The 16487-nt window shown below is 35.2% G+C and overlaps 1 protein-coding gene across 1 annotated transcript in view; it reads left to right on the top strand.

Moving 5' to 3' along the window:
* ST8SIA4 (ST8 alpha-N-acetyl-neuraminide alpha-2,8-sialyltransferase 4) overlaps positions 1 to 16487 on the top strand; it is a 45616-nt gene that overhangs the window by 16481 nt on the left and 12648 nt on the right. The window contains exon 4 of the mRNA XM_039705694.1: positions 9935 to 10228. Within this exon, the coding sequence (XP_039561628.1) occupies positions 9935 to 10228 (294 nt within the window). The remainder of the gene's footprint in view (positions 1 to 9934; positions 10229 to 16487) is intronic.

Below are 16487 nucleotides of genomic sequence, written 5' to 3'. Positions count from 1 at the left end.
AGAAGAATATACATGAGTTTTGTAGTTAATTTGAAAGTTATTTTAACGAGTTGCACCTGAAGCAATGGCACACTTCTCTTTCCTTTTCCTTACTATTGAAGTTATTGAAATTAGCATTCTTACTGCAGAAGAAATTTAAAAGTAATTACCACAGTTTTAAACTGTGTGTAGCATATGCTATCTGAGATTAAATGTGATTTGTTTAACAGGATGTCTTGGCTTTGGACAAATTTAGGAAGAAATGTTCTGAAAGGGTGTATCCTTTAATGAAGAGTAGGTTTTAGCAACTTTTTTTATATGGGTTCTTACAGGTTTTAAAGGATTTTTCTCGGAGAAAGTGAAAAAATTGTTTATTTAACAAGCAAGTTGTTTACAGGTATGAAAAGAATGAATAATGTTAAATAATAAAACTTTTTGCTGCTTTGAAAAGATACAGAATTTTTTCTGTAGGTTCAGTCTTTTTCGAAGTCTGGAGCTGGCCTCTGTGCTGCAGTGCATTGTTGAGGGAACCCCTGGACAATGTTTTGATGTTTCCTATTGGAGAAAAGTTGCATAGTTCTAGAAGACAAAGGTACAGGTCCAGGAAAAACTACTCCTTCAATTAACACTTGAAAAGCTAGCTTAAAAGGAAAGAAATTAATCTGTCTGTTTTTCTTTAGAGAGAAAAAGCCACGAGTTGGGGAGAAACCAAGAGTCTTATCTCAGTGTTTTTAAACACAGGTAGCAAAACTATGTTATTGCTTTTCTTTCCTCTTTCTTTCTCTCTGGTTTTAGCTTAAAGCTATAGGACCCATTTTTGGACACAAGGCAGGTGATAGGGGATACAATAACATCACCCCACGACACAGGACTACAGAAAAAATTAGATGCTAGATTTTCTAGATTAAAATTTTCATAGAGAAGGCAAGGTACATACTTTATTTTAAATCATGTGCTGAATTTCTTTGCAGTCATCCCCATGCTCTTCCACACATTTTAACTAGCCATGAAACTAGATGATGATATCTGATAGAGGTTTTAACTAACTCAGCTACACAGAGTTAAAATAATATTCTAAAGACATGGTGGAGTTTAATAGGGTCAGTAAGAAGTTTCTGTTGCTAATCAGTTGTTTAGACTGGAGAGAGATGTGGGTGTTCTGTGAAGATGGTGAGGAAATGGAACAGGTTGCCTGGAGAAGCTGTGCATGTCCCATCCCTGGAAGTGTTATGGGACAGGTTGTATGGGGCTCTGAGCAACCTTGGCTAGTGAAAGGTCTCCCTGACCATGGTGGGGGATATAGAACTAGGTAATCTTTAAGGCCCCCTTTCGACCTAAACCATTCTGTGATTCCATGAAACATCTCTCATATGGTATATGAGAGATTAAAGTGATCTGTATAACAACTAGTGAGTCTGACAATATTCTGATTAATAATCTCTAACGTTTTGAGAATAACATGCTTGGGCCTCCTGCCTGTAGGGAGTTTCAATGCAGTGATTTTTAAATTTTTTTTAAATTTACAAATGAAAGTTAAGATGTTTTAGAATTTACATATTATATTTTAAACTATAAGATACTTATTTATTCAAGTCTCTATGCATGTATAGTTATATAGCATCTGTTTAAATAGCAAGGAATTTGTTTGTAGCTGAAGTTAGAGAAAAAAAATAATAATTCATCAGAGTTAGTTTTCTACATTCATCATCTTCTATTTAGAAAAATTGCAGTTGCATATCATTTGATATGTGATCATATGGTGTAATTATGAAGTTCTGGAGAGCTTCATAAGCCCTTACCTGTATTTTTGTTAGGATTCTGATATTAAAATGTACCATGATACTCTGTTAATACTTTTACTTTTATGTGATATCTCTAAAATGTCCTCACTTATGTGCCGCCTGATGGTATTCTTGAAAGTAGTTTCTGAATGTATCCAAATGTATAGGCTGGAGGAGGACAGTTTTGTAGAATCTTCTGATACTAAGTGCATTACGCCTGTGTGCTGTGACAAGTGTGTCATACTGTTCTGGTTAAATATATTCCCTTGATTTTGATTGTATTTTATGGGGAGGGGGGTGGGCAGTGGGGAGAGGGGAAGAGGGTGAAATCTGAAGGAAAATTTTGTCTCTGAGAGTTCTTTCTTAGAGGAGCAGTTCTTAGGTTAGAGTTAACACCAGAAATACCATTAATTTAAATATTAAAACTTTTTGCTGCTTTGAAAAGATTCAGAATTTTTTCTGAATGAATTTTTTTTTTCTGCTGAACAAACTGACAGTGAAGATCTGTGACAATGAAGAGGACACAACAGATATGCAACAATATTTGCAGTATTGATTAACTCAAGATCCTATAAGGGTAATGAAAGAGTTAATAATAATGGACAAACACGCAGAAGGTTCATAAGTTTAGTGAAGTCATGCCTATTTTGGCAGTAGAAAATGTAGTCCATCTAATTAAAATGGGAAGCAAGGACACTCTGTTTTTAAAAAAATCCCAAACTGTAATGACTATGAACTATTTTCTGATTCCCATATGCCTTCTTACCTCTCATGCTTTTATACCCCATTAGGAACTATTGATCTGTGTGCCCCTGCTACTCTCTTCTAGTGCCGAGCTTCAGTGTGCTGCATTTTGATCTATACCCAGATATTCCAAAATATCTGATTAGATTAATAAGTACATCTTGTTCCCATATTTCTGCACTTTCTCATGCTGAAATTACCAAGCCAGGTCTGAGTTAACTGTTGCATCCTATAGAGCAGATTAACTTCCTATAATTAAGTGGTATATTTTGTAATGCAGTGGTTAGGTAGGAGTTTCTGAGAAAGGTGGCTGTATTTTGGGCAAGTGTAAAATAACATTGCCGAGTAATAACTTGGAATTTCTTCTGGAAGCCAATATGTACCAAATAGTTCAGCTTTGGGTTCAGAATTTGAACAATATCAAAAATCAGAGTAAGTAGTTATTTTTTTTATTTTTCAAAATAATTTTACTTGACATTTGTGATGAGACCTATGCAAAAGCAGAGACCAAGTTCATTTTTAGAGTAATTTGGTTAAAACCAACCAGTCAAACAAGCCCTAGTAAATATATTGTGTTTTTTTTCTTGTGGTGACCCCACTTCTAGAAAAGTCCCTTTCATTTCAGTTGGACAATATGGAGAAGAGGCCTGTTGAATGAAGCTTTTTCAGTAGGATAGGGCTGTTCTGACAAAGAACAGCCATGAGAAGATATTAGTTGCTTCTTTCTTTGGATGGAAGTGTTTAGTTAATATGTTACAACTCTTCTTTTCCCACTGGAGTTTTTCCTGGTGACTCTGCCACCATTTAGGAACCAAATGGATGTTTTTGCCATCACTGGTGATAAAATTTTGCTGGGCAAATTCAGCTCTATTTTTCCGGCATTCTTTGACTTTTATTTTTTTAACTTTACCATCCATGTGGTTAGTGAAGTTGACATGAAAAGGCTTGTAGTCCCTTTTTTTTTTTTTTTCCTTTTGAGAGGAAAGAGTACATCCTTTAACAGATGTCTTGGTTTGCCCTGTATGTAGGTGAGGATAATCTGATTTGACTTTCTCCCTAGCATATTGATTTTTGTAGGCAATATGTGACTATTTCTGTGATATGCAGAAGCAAGCGTCGTATGTGTTATGAGCAGAAGACAGCAGATATGATCTGGCAGGAGAAAAGGACACACCTCATCGTACTGTGGAGGTGTGGTATCTTATTTCAGTAGAGTAATTTAAATTAATAATAAGAAATGAGTAGTAGCTTCATTAATGTGTGTTGTTCCTTCAGGCACTAGGAAAAAAGCATCACACATGTGTCAGAATAAAGGTATTTAGAATACTAATTTACCTATATCCTGGAACTTGTTTTTTGTAATTCATATCAGCTTTTATCTTCACATTTTTTTTAGTTCACCTTGTTTGAACCATGGCCGTCATGCCAAGTGGAGCTAAATCCTTGGAGCTAGCAGATCTGGCTTTGAAAGCAAAGTTGCCAATTTAACAGGCATATTTTAAAGCATGAGTCTTCCTCTAAATGTAACATCTGAATACACCATGACTAGCTCATTAGACCCTTTCCAGAACTCAAATGTGGCAGCTCTATTTTTGTCTTCTGTTTCTTCCTTAAACTTGTCATACTACGTTGAAACATTAAATTAAAGCAGAGAAAAGATATCATCTTCCAATGTTCTTGCTCAGGGATTTGAGTGTCTAAGAAAAGGGAAGCTCTGGTGGAATTGTTGCAGTCAGCCAGATGTGAGTAGTCACCACCTCAGGAGAGCCTTGGAGAAGGCTTGACTCATGTAGCTACATTTAAGGGGTTTGTTTGTTTGTTTGTTTGTTTGGGGTTGTTTTTTTTTTTGTTTTTTTTTTGGTGTTGTGGTTTTGTTTTGGTTTGGTTTTTTTTTTTTTTTTTTTTTGGGGGGTTTTTTGTTTTGTTTTGTTTTTTTTTTTAAGAAGTTAGTCCTTAAGTAGGTGATTTAGGAGGGTATTTAAGGACAGAATCTAGAATGCTCAAGAAATACCAGTAGAAAGTGACTTCTCTACACCTATATACAAATGATCATGGCTTCTAAAAGAGGCTGCTTGGGTAAATACATGTCCTATAAGCATTCAAATGTAGAGCAGATAGGGTTAGTCTGAATTTTCCTTGAATCTTCTTATAACTGTCCTGAGAAAAAAGGATACTATTATTTTTAAGTCACTTGCTCCTAGTCTAGATAATACAGAGCCTTTAATTTATTAAGGCTGGTAACTCAGGAACACTATGCTTTTTTTTTTTTCCCCCATTGACTGTTTTTTAAGAAGTTTTAAGAACTTCTTAACTTTTTAAGAAAAGGTTCAGAAGAGTCTTAATCTAAATGACTGGCTTTTTAGCTGTTCTTCATTTTGGAAAGTTCAAACTACTGCTGCTTTCTATATTCCATTCTATCAGCCCCAAAGTGTTTATCCAAAACAATGAAAATTGTAAATTTTTCTGAATTTATTGCAAGGGTAATCATTTTTTTAATCCTTTCTGTCCTGATAATGTCGCAATTTTTTTGTTAAATTTTCTTTGTCAGAATTGTAACAATTATGTGGGTTTTCATAATTGCCCTATGTTAGGTTTCTTTTTCTCGGGCCAGGTCTTATAAACCCTCAAAGAGAACTTAACACACCCAAGGATAGCTTAGCTATTACCTTTTGGGGGCATATAATAAGCAGGATGGCTTCTGCTGCAGTGTTAGAAACAAAAAAGGTTTAATAAAAGGCAAAATAACAAACAGAAAAACTCAAGCCAGGTAGAGAGGTCTGCCCCTGGTATAAACACTTCCCAAAAGCAGTTTAGTTCTTTTGTTCACTTCTTTTCTACCTGATGGGCCAGGCAGGACTTTTTGGCTTCTATCCAATTAGATGACCTCCAGTTTTTGGTAAAGTCTCTGAGGTCCTATGAGGTGGCTTTTCACCTAATCATTCAGAGAAACTTCTGGGCTTCTTTCCTTTTTTGTGGGACAGAGGCTAGTTTTGCCACTCTTGTCATTAGGAGGCACACTCCTACAGCCCTACAGAATATACTCTTCATAGATAGCAATGTGTGATGGTATTTTCACATAAAAAGTCTAAGCACGGGTATTCAGGATACTGCTAAGTTCCATTTCTTAGTTTTCATGCAGTAAAATATAATTTAAAATATTTCACTGCTGTAGTTTTTGTGGGGGTTTTTTAATACATTTTGTTATATATGTAAAAAACTTTCAGTGATAGAAATTCAGTGCTTTATTTTCTTGTCAAAGGAATAATACTGGGAAGAACAGCAAATCTAATCCATGTGTAATTTTGCAGCAGTACACACAATAAAGATATAAATAATGTGTTTTGCAGCTCCTTCTAAAATGCCATTTAGACTTTTTCTGACATTCCACTGTGCTCTGTCAGTTGATAACTTGGATTTCAGTCACTGCTGTTCAGGGAGATGCTGGGAAGAAAGAATTTGTTGATTACCAATATAAGTTCTAATCTGGGCAACAGGGATTAATGAAGTTTTTTAGCAGGTGACGTTACAAAATCCATCTTCATACTGAAGTCATAAATATAGTATTTTTGTGAACTTGTGTTGTGAAAGGGTGTGTCAAGTCAATATTTTACATGGCACACACTAAAAACCCCTCATGATTGTTATATGTGAATAGAATCTGTAGTGCTGTACCTGAGCCTCTAACCTTGCAGTTCTCATGAAACATCCTCTGTCGTACCATGGATAAGAACTGAGATGAAGTGGGTATGTTAGGGGATTCACTATTACTATTCCTGTGGTTAATTTGAAGAAAGTTTGGTTTTTTTCAGTAGCCAAAGTATGCAGAACATGTGAGAATCCATACACTTTACTAATAATTGCATTTGTTGGGGGAAATAGGAAGTTGGTGCATGGGTTTTTTTGTAAATTTCTCTTTTTTGGGCATGTGTGAAAGTTACCACAGCACTGCTGCACACCTTTATTTGGAGAACCGGGTGAGAAGATGTGCTATATGCACGCAAGTATTAGGGTAGTGTGCTTCTTGCATGTAGATTGAGTGCAGTCCAGCTGTGAGGTTCTCTTCAGTCTTGCACTCATTTTTTCTCTCCTGCTTGCTCGAGCCTTTAATTTTTCTTTCATGTCCAATTATTTCCTAAAAATTGCATGAACCACTGAACTCAAGACTACTGTTTTGATTCTTACAAGAATTTGGATATGAATCTGGATACGAAACTTTGCAGGCTACTCAGGAAGGAGTGTATGTTATTGACACTAATGTATTGTAATGTCTTATGTTTCAGAAAGGTTTAATATATCTGCCAGCAACAATCTGATTTTTGTTTTTTGTCTACTTAGCTCTATAAAGCGAAGATATTAATTAAACAAAGCATTGGTAAAAATCACTTCTTTCCCATGGCTTTATAGTGTTTTAAAGTACTTATTTCAACTTGTAATCCTCAAGTCCACCAATTGGTAGAGGATTACAAAGTGTACAAATTCATGGCCATTTCTTGCATTATTCTACTGCAGGTAAAGTATTCTTTTGGCTCTCAATGTCAGATAAAATGGAAATTATAACCATTTTACTCAAGGAAATTTTAATGGCTTTTATGTTAAATTAACTTGAAATATGGTCTATGAATATTGTGGCTGGACCTTTGTATTCATATACATGATCTGTATACTTACTGATGAAAAAGCAAGTTGAACTGAATCTCTGAACTGACTTCGCATTTGAACATATTTTTTATAATTTTGATTGCATTATTTTCTTTGTTAAGCTCTTGATTTCTAAAAGACTATGATGTTATGGATGTTTGCGACATAGAGCTGCCACAGCAAAACCAGGGATGATCACCCAGTTTGCTGAAAGTGTGGTATAGGAGCACCTACTCCATTCTTCATTTTTTGTCAAGGCATACAACTCCAGCCATTAACAGTTTTTTCTCCACATTTTTTTCTTAACTTATCCTACTGTAACTAATACATGCTACAGGTGTTTGTGGAAGAAGCAGGTTTTCAATCACTGAGACATTTTGGTCTGTGTGTTCTCAGTATCTCAGTTGTTTTATGTGTGCTCAAATACTACATGATATTTCACACATTATCTGATTTTTCCCTTTTGTCCCAGAGTTCTTTTTAGTGATAGCGTTGCAGTGCATTTTTCAGTTGAAAATCTTCTTGTTATCACTCTGAAAGTTCATGTGTGGGAACACCTGTATTTTTACCAGGACTATTTTATAGGTATATTTGTCTTTTAGTATTATGCTTGTGCATAGTATTTGTGTAAGTTGGTGCTTCTGTAAGTTTAGAAATTTCCTAAATAATATGATTGATGCTTAATACTAAGTTTACAGTAGCCACCTTGTTGAAATAGCTGTGCAGAGGTTTTGTCTATGGTCTGGTCTGATATCTTGGGAAGAACAGGCACTGCAGCATTAATTTGAGGTGCCATGGATATTAGCGCCTATGATACTAGTAATCACATAAATTATGAATGCTTCTCATACACTGAGGTCTTTTTCTAACCCCCTCTCTAAAATATGTCAATCTTTGTCTCATTTGACCATTTTCTATATACTTCTGCCATAGACAGTGCTTAGAAGTAGTAAGGGAACTTATTTGCTAGTTTTGTGCAAGGGAAAGAAGTAGTAGTTAGATTAAATGCTTTTATACTGAAAAAAATATTAATGAGATTCTTTGTTTCAAATAATATACTGATACTGAATTTTTATGGGAAAAATAGCAAAGGAACCCATGAAAACCATTATTTTAGATTATTATTTTTGCTGGGAGAATACTTGTTCCATCTTTATGTCTGGAAACAGTCAATAGCTAGCTCAGGGAAAGGAGATCTAGAAGATTTACAAACCTTTTTATAATGTGATATATTATCAATACTGAAATTTTTAGCTATTTGTTTAATTAAGTCAGTCTTCAGTGCTCAATGTGACTCTTCATTACTGTTCTTTTATTCTTAGTAACAGTAGCATAGCAAGTTTGTCTTGCTCAGCTTTCACCTGTTGCCTGCTTACTTGCATGCTAACATGAAGACAACACTGCAGTTGTTTTTAGAATGAATGGAAAATGATGGTATGTTGCAAGAAGTTTGTACCTATGCATTCATATGTTACAAGGCACCAAGGCGCTAATAATATGGCATGTGAGAAAGAATATCTAGAAGATTGAAATTTACTGAATTTCCTCTTTCTTTAAAAACCTCAATAAAAGTATAGTTTCATTTATGGTGAATAAATCCCTAGGCATGTAATGCTTTTGGTGCAGAAACACCCTCACTACCACATCCCTGTTGTGATTATATTTAGCATCTGTGCCTTATGGCAAATTAGCTAGAATTTAAAAATACAACAAGGGAAGGATATTGCTTTGATTATTTAAAAGTTGTTCAGTTAATAGGCTTCTTCATTTCACTTACAAGAAGATTAATATATCTGTGTTTGCCTCTGAATGTCAAGTTTTCTTGAATGAATCATGAATTTGTGGGAGGTCATTGATATCTTCTAACAAAATAACTTTAAAAATTCCAACAGCAGTATGAAACCATGGCATAGCATAAAGATGTATTAGAGGTTTAGATAAAAATTCCAAAGCAGGTAAAAGCTTTATATATACACTCAGGTCTATATACAAATACACAATAGCCAGTTTTATTAGCCATGAAACACATAAGAAGTATAGGAATAAACTTCTTAGCACAGCCTGTTGCATCAGGACAAGGTGCAATAATTTTGAAGTGAAGGAAGGTAGATTCAGACTAGTAAATAAATTCATAAATTCAGTGGGATTTTTTCTTATGCTCTGACTACAATTTTCTATAAGATACTACTCTTAGCAGCCTGAAATGCATGCACATGGATTGTGGAATAGATGTACAAAAATAATGAAGAGTGTAAATCTATTTCCTTAGTCTACATCTGCCCACATGTTATCAGAAACCTGGACTTTATCTCCTAGGAATATATTTGCTTTACAGTCTTCAGAACGTCTTTCTGAAGAATGTAGGACCACTTCTTAACCAATTACATAATGATTTTATTTTTTTTTTTCTGGGTAATTAGTCTTATCAGACAGGACTAGGTAATCAGTTGGTATTAAGTAATGCTGACTTAATTTTATGTCATTGGACATCTGGCATTAGCAGAAACTAATGGATAAAAAATTGCAGAATTAATGGAATGCTGTTTATATTAGGAGTGTGATAATGTGCAAATGTTTTGGAGGAGCCTATTCCAAGATTGCTTCTCACCATCCTTTGTTCAGCTTAAGTAAAATACTATGTATTGTCATACTTTTTTTACTGATATTATTTTCTTACATTACATTGAAATGGGCTTTCATGTTCCTTTTTAACTTTCCCTTCATGCACACATTTTTCTGAGTTAATATTTCATATTTGTTTTCATTTTTTCCATTAATTTCTTCCTCTTCAGGTGCAATCTAGCTCCTGTGGTGGAGTATTCTGCCGATGTGGGAACTAAATCTGATTTTATTACCATGAACCCATCAGTTGTACAAAGAGCATTTGGAGGCTTTCGGAATGAGAGTGACAGAGAAAAATTTGTGCGTAGACTATCCATGCTGAATGACAGTGTCCTTTGGATCCCAGCTTTCATGGTCAAAGGTGGAGAGAAGCATGTGGAGTGGGTTAATGCATTAATCCTTAAGAATAAATTGAAAGTGCGAACCGCCTATCCATCACTGAGACTTATTCATGCAGTCAGAGGGTAAGTGTATGGAAAAGACTGGTCTGTCCTCAGCACAATGAAATCATAACTAGAATTTCTAGCAAGCAGAAAAAAAATGAGTGTCAAAAGGAGCATGGTATTTTCCATATTGATGTAATAGATTGCATTTATGACAGGTTTGTTTGGTAATAGATGCTCGCCACTCATTTAGCCAGCTCTGCTGCAAACAACTGAAATGCATTTGCACAATAACTTTACCAAATGCGCTTTTATGTAAAAAAATGTATCATCATTTTGTGAAAAGTGAATCTTAAAAATAATCTGAATTCAGTGTATGATGAAAGTGCTACATGTCTTCTTTGGGAAACAATTGTGAAGATAAAAAATACAATCTAAACAGCATCAGGGGTAAGGAAGCAACCCTGTAAATAATGAAACCTGGCAGATCTGAAAGTACAGAGCTCCTTCATAAAATATCTGGGATTTGGAGCAAACTTTCTCCTTTTGAACTTGGCCAGATGCTTGGGCAATTCAAAAACATTGATCAGAATCACCAAAAATGTTAATGAAACCACTTATTAGAAAAAAGATGTATCCATGCTTTAAAAGCAGATATTTTTCTTTTTAACCCCATAATTAAACAAAACTGTCAGATGAAGTATCCAGTGTCTTTGTAACTACTATATATAGGCCTATGACTGAAAATATATAGGTCTATGCCTGAAAATCATTCAAAAGATGATGGTAATGCAGTGTGTTCGTACATCAAATTATGTCAGTATGGTAATATTCAGCTTGAGTTCCTTGAAATGTGCTGTTTGTGGGATGTAGGAAGATGCCTTAAAGTACTGCTATTGGCTTGTACACCATTAACTGATTGTGTAGCTGTACTTACTGTTACAGCAGCAGAGATAAGTCTAGAAGAGATGTTTGAACCTTTATCCAATGCAGTATGAAAGTAAAGCTTAGGCATAAATTATTCTTCAGGGTATTTTTCTGTGTCTCATAGATTAACTGCTGCATTCCCTCTGTGATGCACTTCTGGCACTGGAAAAAGATCTATTGCCTGTGAAATTAGGGAATTCTTCAGAAAACTAGTATTTTATTACTGAGTTACTCCATTTTATCAGACATTTAGACTTTAACTATTTATGGGCCATGATTGTGTTGAATTTTCCAGTATTCAAAATGTCTGTAGTATATAGTTATGGTTGTTTGTATGTGTATATAAAACTGTCTGAGATTGCTTCCAGTTTTCAAACAACAGTTTTAATTTCCATCTGCTAAATCTGGGTAAAATTATCAAATGTGAATGGTAATTCAGAATGTGCAGTCTTTAACTGGCCAGTTTGAAGGTCCTTTTGGGGGCTTTGTCTTAAAAAAAGTATTAGTACCTATATTGTCTCTCTGAATGAGGCAACAAAACTTCTGCCATCTGAATTGTTGTGTATTAAGTGGATTACGTGTATTTTAGATTATACCTAGCCGTGTCATCTGATATGACTGCATATATTTGTGCAGTTATTGAATTTGTGTTTTAAACTCCACAGTAAATTTAAATTGATATGAAGAGCTCTTTGATTTAATGACCCTAAAATTTTATTAAAATATGGAGATATGGTGAATTTTGGGCAAAATAATTTTATATCTAATAATCAATAAGGTTAATGATTCCAACCTGGCATGTTAAATACATATAGAGAATGTCTTAGGCTGAAGGGTGCAGGCTCAAGGTTTAAAAAGTGTTGTCCGTATTCCTTTTAATATGCATCAAACTGTCAAATTTTTCTTTCATTAACCTTTAAAGCATATGGTGTTAGGCACTTTCTAAGGGCAGAACATACATTTTCTTAGACTTCTGATATAGTGACGCCAAATTCTTTATTTCTAATGCAGTATAAAGTTATATTAGAGTTTTATCTAGTAACAGGTCAGTTTGGCTACAATCACAGCACTGCACTGAAATTCTCACTCCTGTTCTTCCTTCTTTTTTAATGAAAGAAACGTTATGAGCTGCACATAGTGTTCCAGAACTGCTATTGATCAGATAGTCTCTACTGAGAAGTTGACTGAATTCTGAGATAATTTTAAAAACTTTTTTTCTGTCCATTATGCACTTTTTGGGTTAAAAAGAAGGTATATGTGGTATTGGAAAAAGAAACTACTGTTTTGCTGATTTCATGGTTAATAAAGCTGCTGTGAGTGATGAATGCTTCTCTAGAATCTCAGAAAGAATTTAGGTTTTAAAACCAGATTATATACATACAAGGTCCAGCACAATAACTATTTTTTAAATTAGTAGTATCATAAATGGCCATTGTATTCAGATTTTTTTTTCTTCAATAGATTTAGTTCAAGTGGTTACCTGTGATCATTTTTCCTTTATTTTTCTTTTTCACTTCTTGATCAGTAAGTTTTGAATATGATATTTTGAAAGTGATTTGGGAGCCATTGCATGATTTTTTTCCCAGTGTAGTTGGTACATTAAGTGGAGGTCAGTTAACTCCCAGAGCCTTGCACAGATCTTTTGTTGTGTGTGTGTGCTTCTGCTGTTGAATATTTGAAGACGTCTGTTGAAGAGGCTGAACACCACCAACCCCTTGCCCTGACAAGCAACACAGATTCAAAATACACTAGTTTTCTGTGATGTTTTTGCTGGTATTTCCTCTCTTAAATTCACAAAACAAAGTTCTCACACTCATCTTGACGTGTAAGAATGTTTTCTTGGCTGCTCTTCCAATTGGAGCCAGTAGGAAACTGGATATTTTGAACTATTAGTCACTCAGCAACAGTATCACTGAAATTGCTTCACATTAGATTCCTTCTCATGTTTTGGGTATGGAACAATTGTGTGGAGATCCTGTGGGATTTGTCTGTGCTCTGTTTATTTCCTCTTTGATGCTGCCTGTGAAAGAACAGTATTATCCTGCATTAAACATGGCTGAACTCACACTGAAATCTCTGACTTTTGTCTATGTAAGGAGTATGCTGTACCTATTAATGGTCACTTTGAAGTGCAGGGTCTCTTTTTCTTTATTAGTCAAAACAAACAGCTATTCTTTGGATGCAGTGACCTTTTGTGCAACTTTACCACATCTTCAGAGTTCTTTACTCTGGGAGTTACAGAGGAAATACTTTCAGAAACTGAAACATGCAGAAATCAATTAGTTTTCCAGCAGCTCTGTATTGAGAAACAGCTACTGTGAGTTATTTATAAACACTTCTGTTTATTTTCTTCCTGACAACAGACTTCCCTCTTCAGTTAACTGCTAAAATGTATTTATTAAGAAAAGATGTTTTGGAATAGATGGATGAATAAATCACCTGAGGGAAAAAAATGGCCATTACACTGAAAACAGAATTCTAAATGTAAAATTACTGTGTCCTTTGCATCATGTATATAAATATTCAAAATACTGGGAAAAAAAATTCACACTAGCTACTTTTCAGTGGAGTACAGTCCTGGTTTTTTTATATATGTGGATGTTAAAAATAGGAGTTTTACATTATAAATACCCTTGTGCCCTAACCTAAGATATCCTTGGAACTGGCTTTAAGTTATACAAACAAATGGGAAGCCAGTTAGTTTGGATTTTAAGAACCTAATCTATTGTGTAAAGTTGTTCATCTAATCCCAATATCCAGTCCTATGCAGGGAGCAGGAAGTGATTTTGCTGACATGGCAACACTCCAGAGTTGATTTTTCAGTCTAGCAGCTGCTTTCTGGAGCAGCAACACCCGTGCATCTCTTAAAGATGTGCCCTAATCTTGTTTTAAAGTTTCACAGGATGAACTTTTATTTCCTTGGCACAAGTTCTTCTATTTTATCACATTTCTGAAAGATTTAGCAAGGTCTGTCAAGAGATATCACACTTTTTGAGAGTTTTCATTGGAGGCAAGGACAGTTGAAGTAGAGGACATGAAAGCAGAACTGACAATGCACTAAACTGCTTTTTTATATTTTTCACTCCCTGGTCCATTCTGCTAGGAAACCAAGATAAGTTTATAATGATAATAGGGATATTTCTATCCAGTTTTTAAAATTCTTATTTACCTTTTGACAATACACTTTTGTAAGTTTTTGTTTTGGGAGAACAGTTTTATCTCTTGCTGAGGCAACTGCTTTGTTCCTTTTCAGCAATGTTTATATAGCTAACACTTATAAAACTTACTCTTCCCAGATTGATTTCAGGTTTCAACTAGTGAGAGCAACAGAATTAGTCATAAGAAAGAGTAGGAATGAAATTTTCCATTTCCAAGTTTTGTTGTTTAGGTTATCTACCATGAGCAATAGTGCTCTAACTAATGCTAATGACTCCTAGGAGCTAAGCAGGGAGTAACACATTTTTTATTCATATAGTGTATCTGCAAATTTATATTTATTTGAAACCTATTTTGGTACTTACTGTATTATTTTTTTATTTCAGGTTGGTTTTTTTTATTTTCCCTTACATAAAACCTGTGTTTCTGAAAACCATATAAATGTGTTATGACTCCCATTTGATCATTTCATACTCCTGTAAAAAACGTGTAGCTGTGCAATGGAGAAGCAAACTAGAAACATTTTTTGTAGTCTAATTTTTGATGAACCAGTAACAGGACGGGAATCCACAGAGAGTGATGTTGGCCATGTAGTATTAATAGAATTGAGAATGCCTTGTCTTGGGATTATTTTTGACATATGAGATGAATTATCTTTTGCTTCTGGCTAGAACATGTATGCAAAAGAAAATTGTTAGGTTTCCTTCCTTTTTTTAAAGTGGTGCTTCCAAGATAAGGCAATAATAACCATTCAACTTTTTATTTTGATTGTAATGCCTTCCAAGAGTTTTTAAAGATGTTTGCATTTAATTTTAATCTTACTGATCTTCTGTGATGAGGAATGATTGTATTAAGCATCCAGCCATTAACAGATTTCTTCAAATGTTTAGTTAATTACTGAGGTGATGTGGAAATAAGTGAACAAAGCTATATGCACTGTATGGTTTGGCCTTTTGCTTTTGTCAATTCAAGTCATTGGGCTGTTAACATGAGTCGTGCTTCAGTGAAATAAAACTCTGGCACATACGTAAACAATGGTGTCAGTGTAGGAAGGAGCAGTTTGGCTTAGTGTCTTCTGTAGCCTTGTTTTTTAGTGCATATGAGTTCCTTCAAGAATGTTTAAATGGATTTGTTTGTCTCTGGGTTCTTGGTGGTATAGAGGGAGAGATTTAAGTGTTTCAGGTCAGAAGCACTGAGAAGTATGTGGGGATGTTTTGTCTGGAGTTACCAAGTGCTAAGACTAATGGCTACTACCATCTTCCTGAACATTTGTACCAAAATGTACGTGCTGTGTGTTCTGTTTGTGGGTAAAAAGTTGTTAATAACACACCAATGTTTTGGCTGTGCCTGAATGGCACTTGCACAGCCTCAAAACTTCCCTGCCACCAAAGGAAATGCCATGCAATCCAGCATCATGCTCAGCAAGCAATGCAACTGTGGTAGCAGAATAAGAAAGTGGGAGATGGTTCTTTCATTCACCTAGAAAGCTGTCTTTATCTTCATTTCTGACTTGGTTTTGTTCTTCCTGTTCTCTTCCCATCCCACTGAGGAGGGGGAGGGGAGTGAGAGCATCTGGGTAGTATCAGGCCCCCATGTGAGGGAAGGAATTTGTTTATATGATACACAAGTCGTATATAGGCTTTTCAGAGGCTAAGGGAAGCCTGTTAGTTAGCGTGTTTCAGTTTACATCAAAGAATTAGAACATGAAAAAAAGGGTGAGCATTGCTCTGTTTCAGACTCTTGTGAGGGTTAGGTCAGTGCTAACATGCCTGGTGTGATGTTTTAAGAGCAGAACATGTCTTCAAAGAAAATAACTGATTCATTAGGTGATAAACCTCGATTGTGCTCCTTTGCTGTTGGAAGGCTCACCGTAGTTGAGGTAGATGCTAGTAGTGCATGTGTTTTGGATGGAATAAGATTTGAAGTCTCTCACCAGTACTCATTTCCGCCCCATTCTAGACAGAAGTCTCTATCCCTCTCCATTGTGTCTTTTGTGTCCCTTTCAGCCAAAGTTGCTCCCGTGAATCCTGTTCTTAGGTATTATGCTTGTCCTTATCCTTACCCTCATTTGTAGCCATGAGGACCTATCTATACCTGTGTGGGAGGTTAGTGCTGTTTGGAATCACGTCAGTAATTCAATACTATAACACTGCTCTATTGAAATCCTTTTCTGAGCTCTGGCCTTCTGTCTTCAACAGGTGAATTAATAGACCATAGGAAAAATTGGGAAAATAATAGTTACTTCTATAACGTGTAA

This window comes from Passer montanus, unplaced genomic scaffold (assembly GCF_014805655.1).
Source record: "Passer montanus isolate IOZ18808 unplaced genomic scaffold, ASM1480565v1 scaffold182, whole genome shotgun sequence".
Classification (NCBI taxonomy): domain Eukaryota; kingdom Metazoa; phylum Chordata; class Aves; order Passeriformes; family Passeridae; genus Passer; species Passer montanus.
The sequence above is the reverse complement of the archived record's forward strand: the minus strand, read 5'-3'. Positions and strand labels throughout refer to the sequence as shown.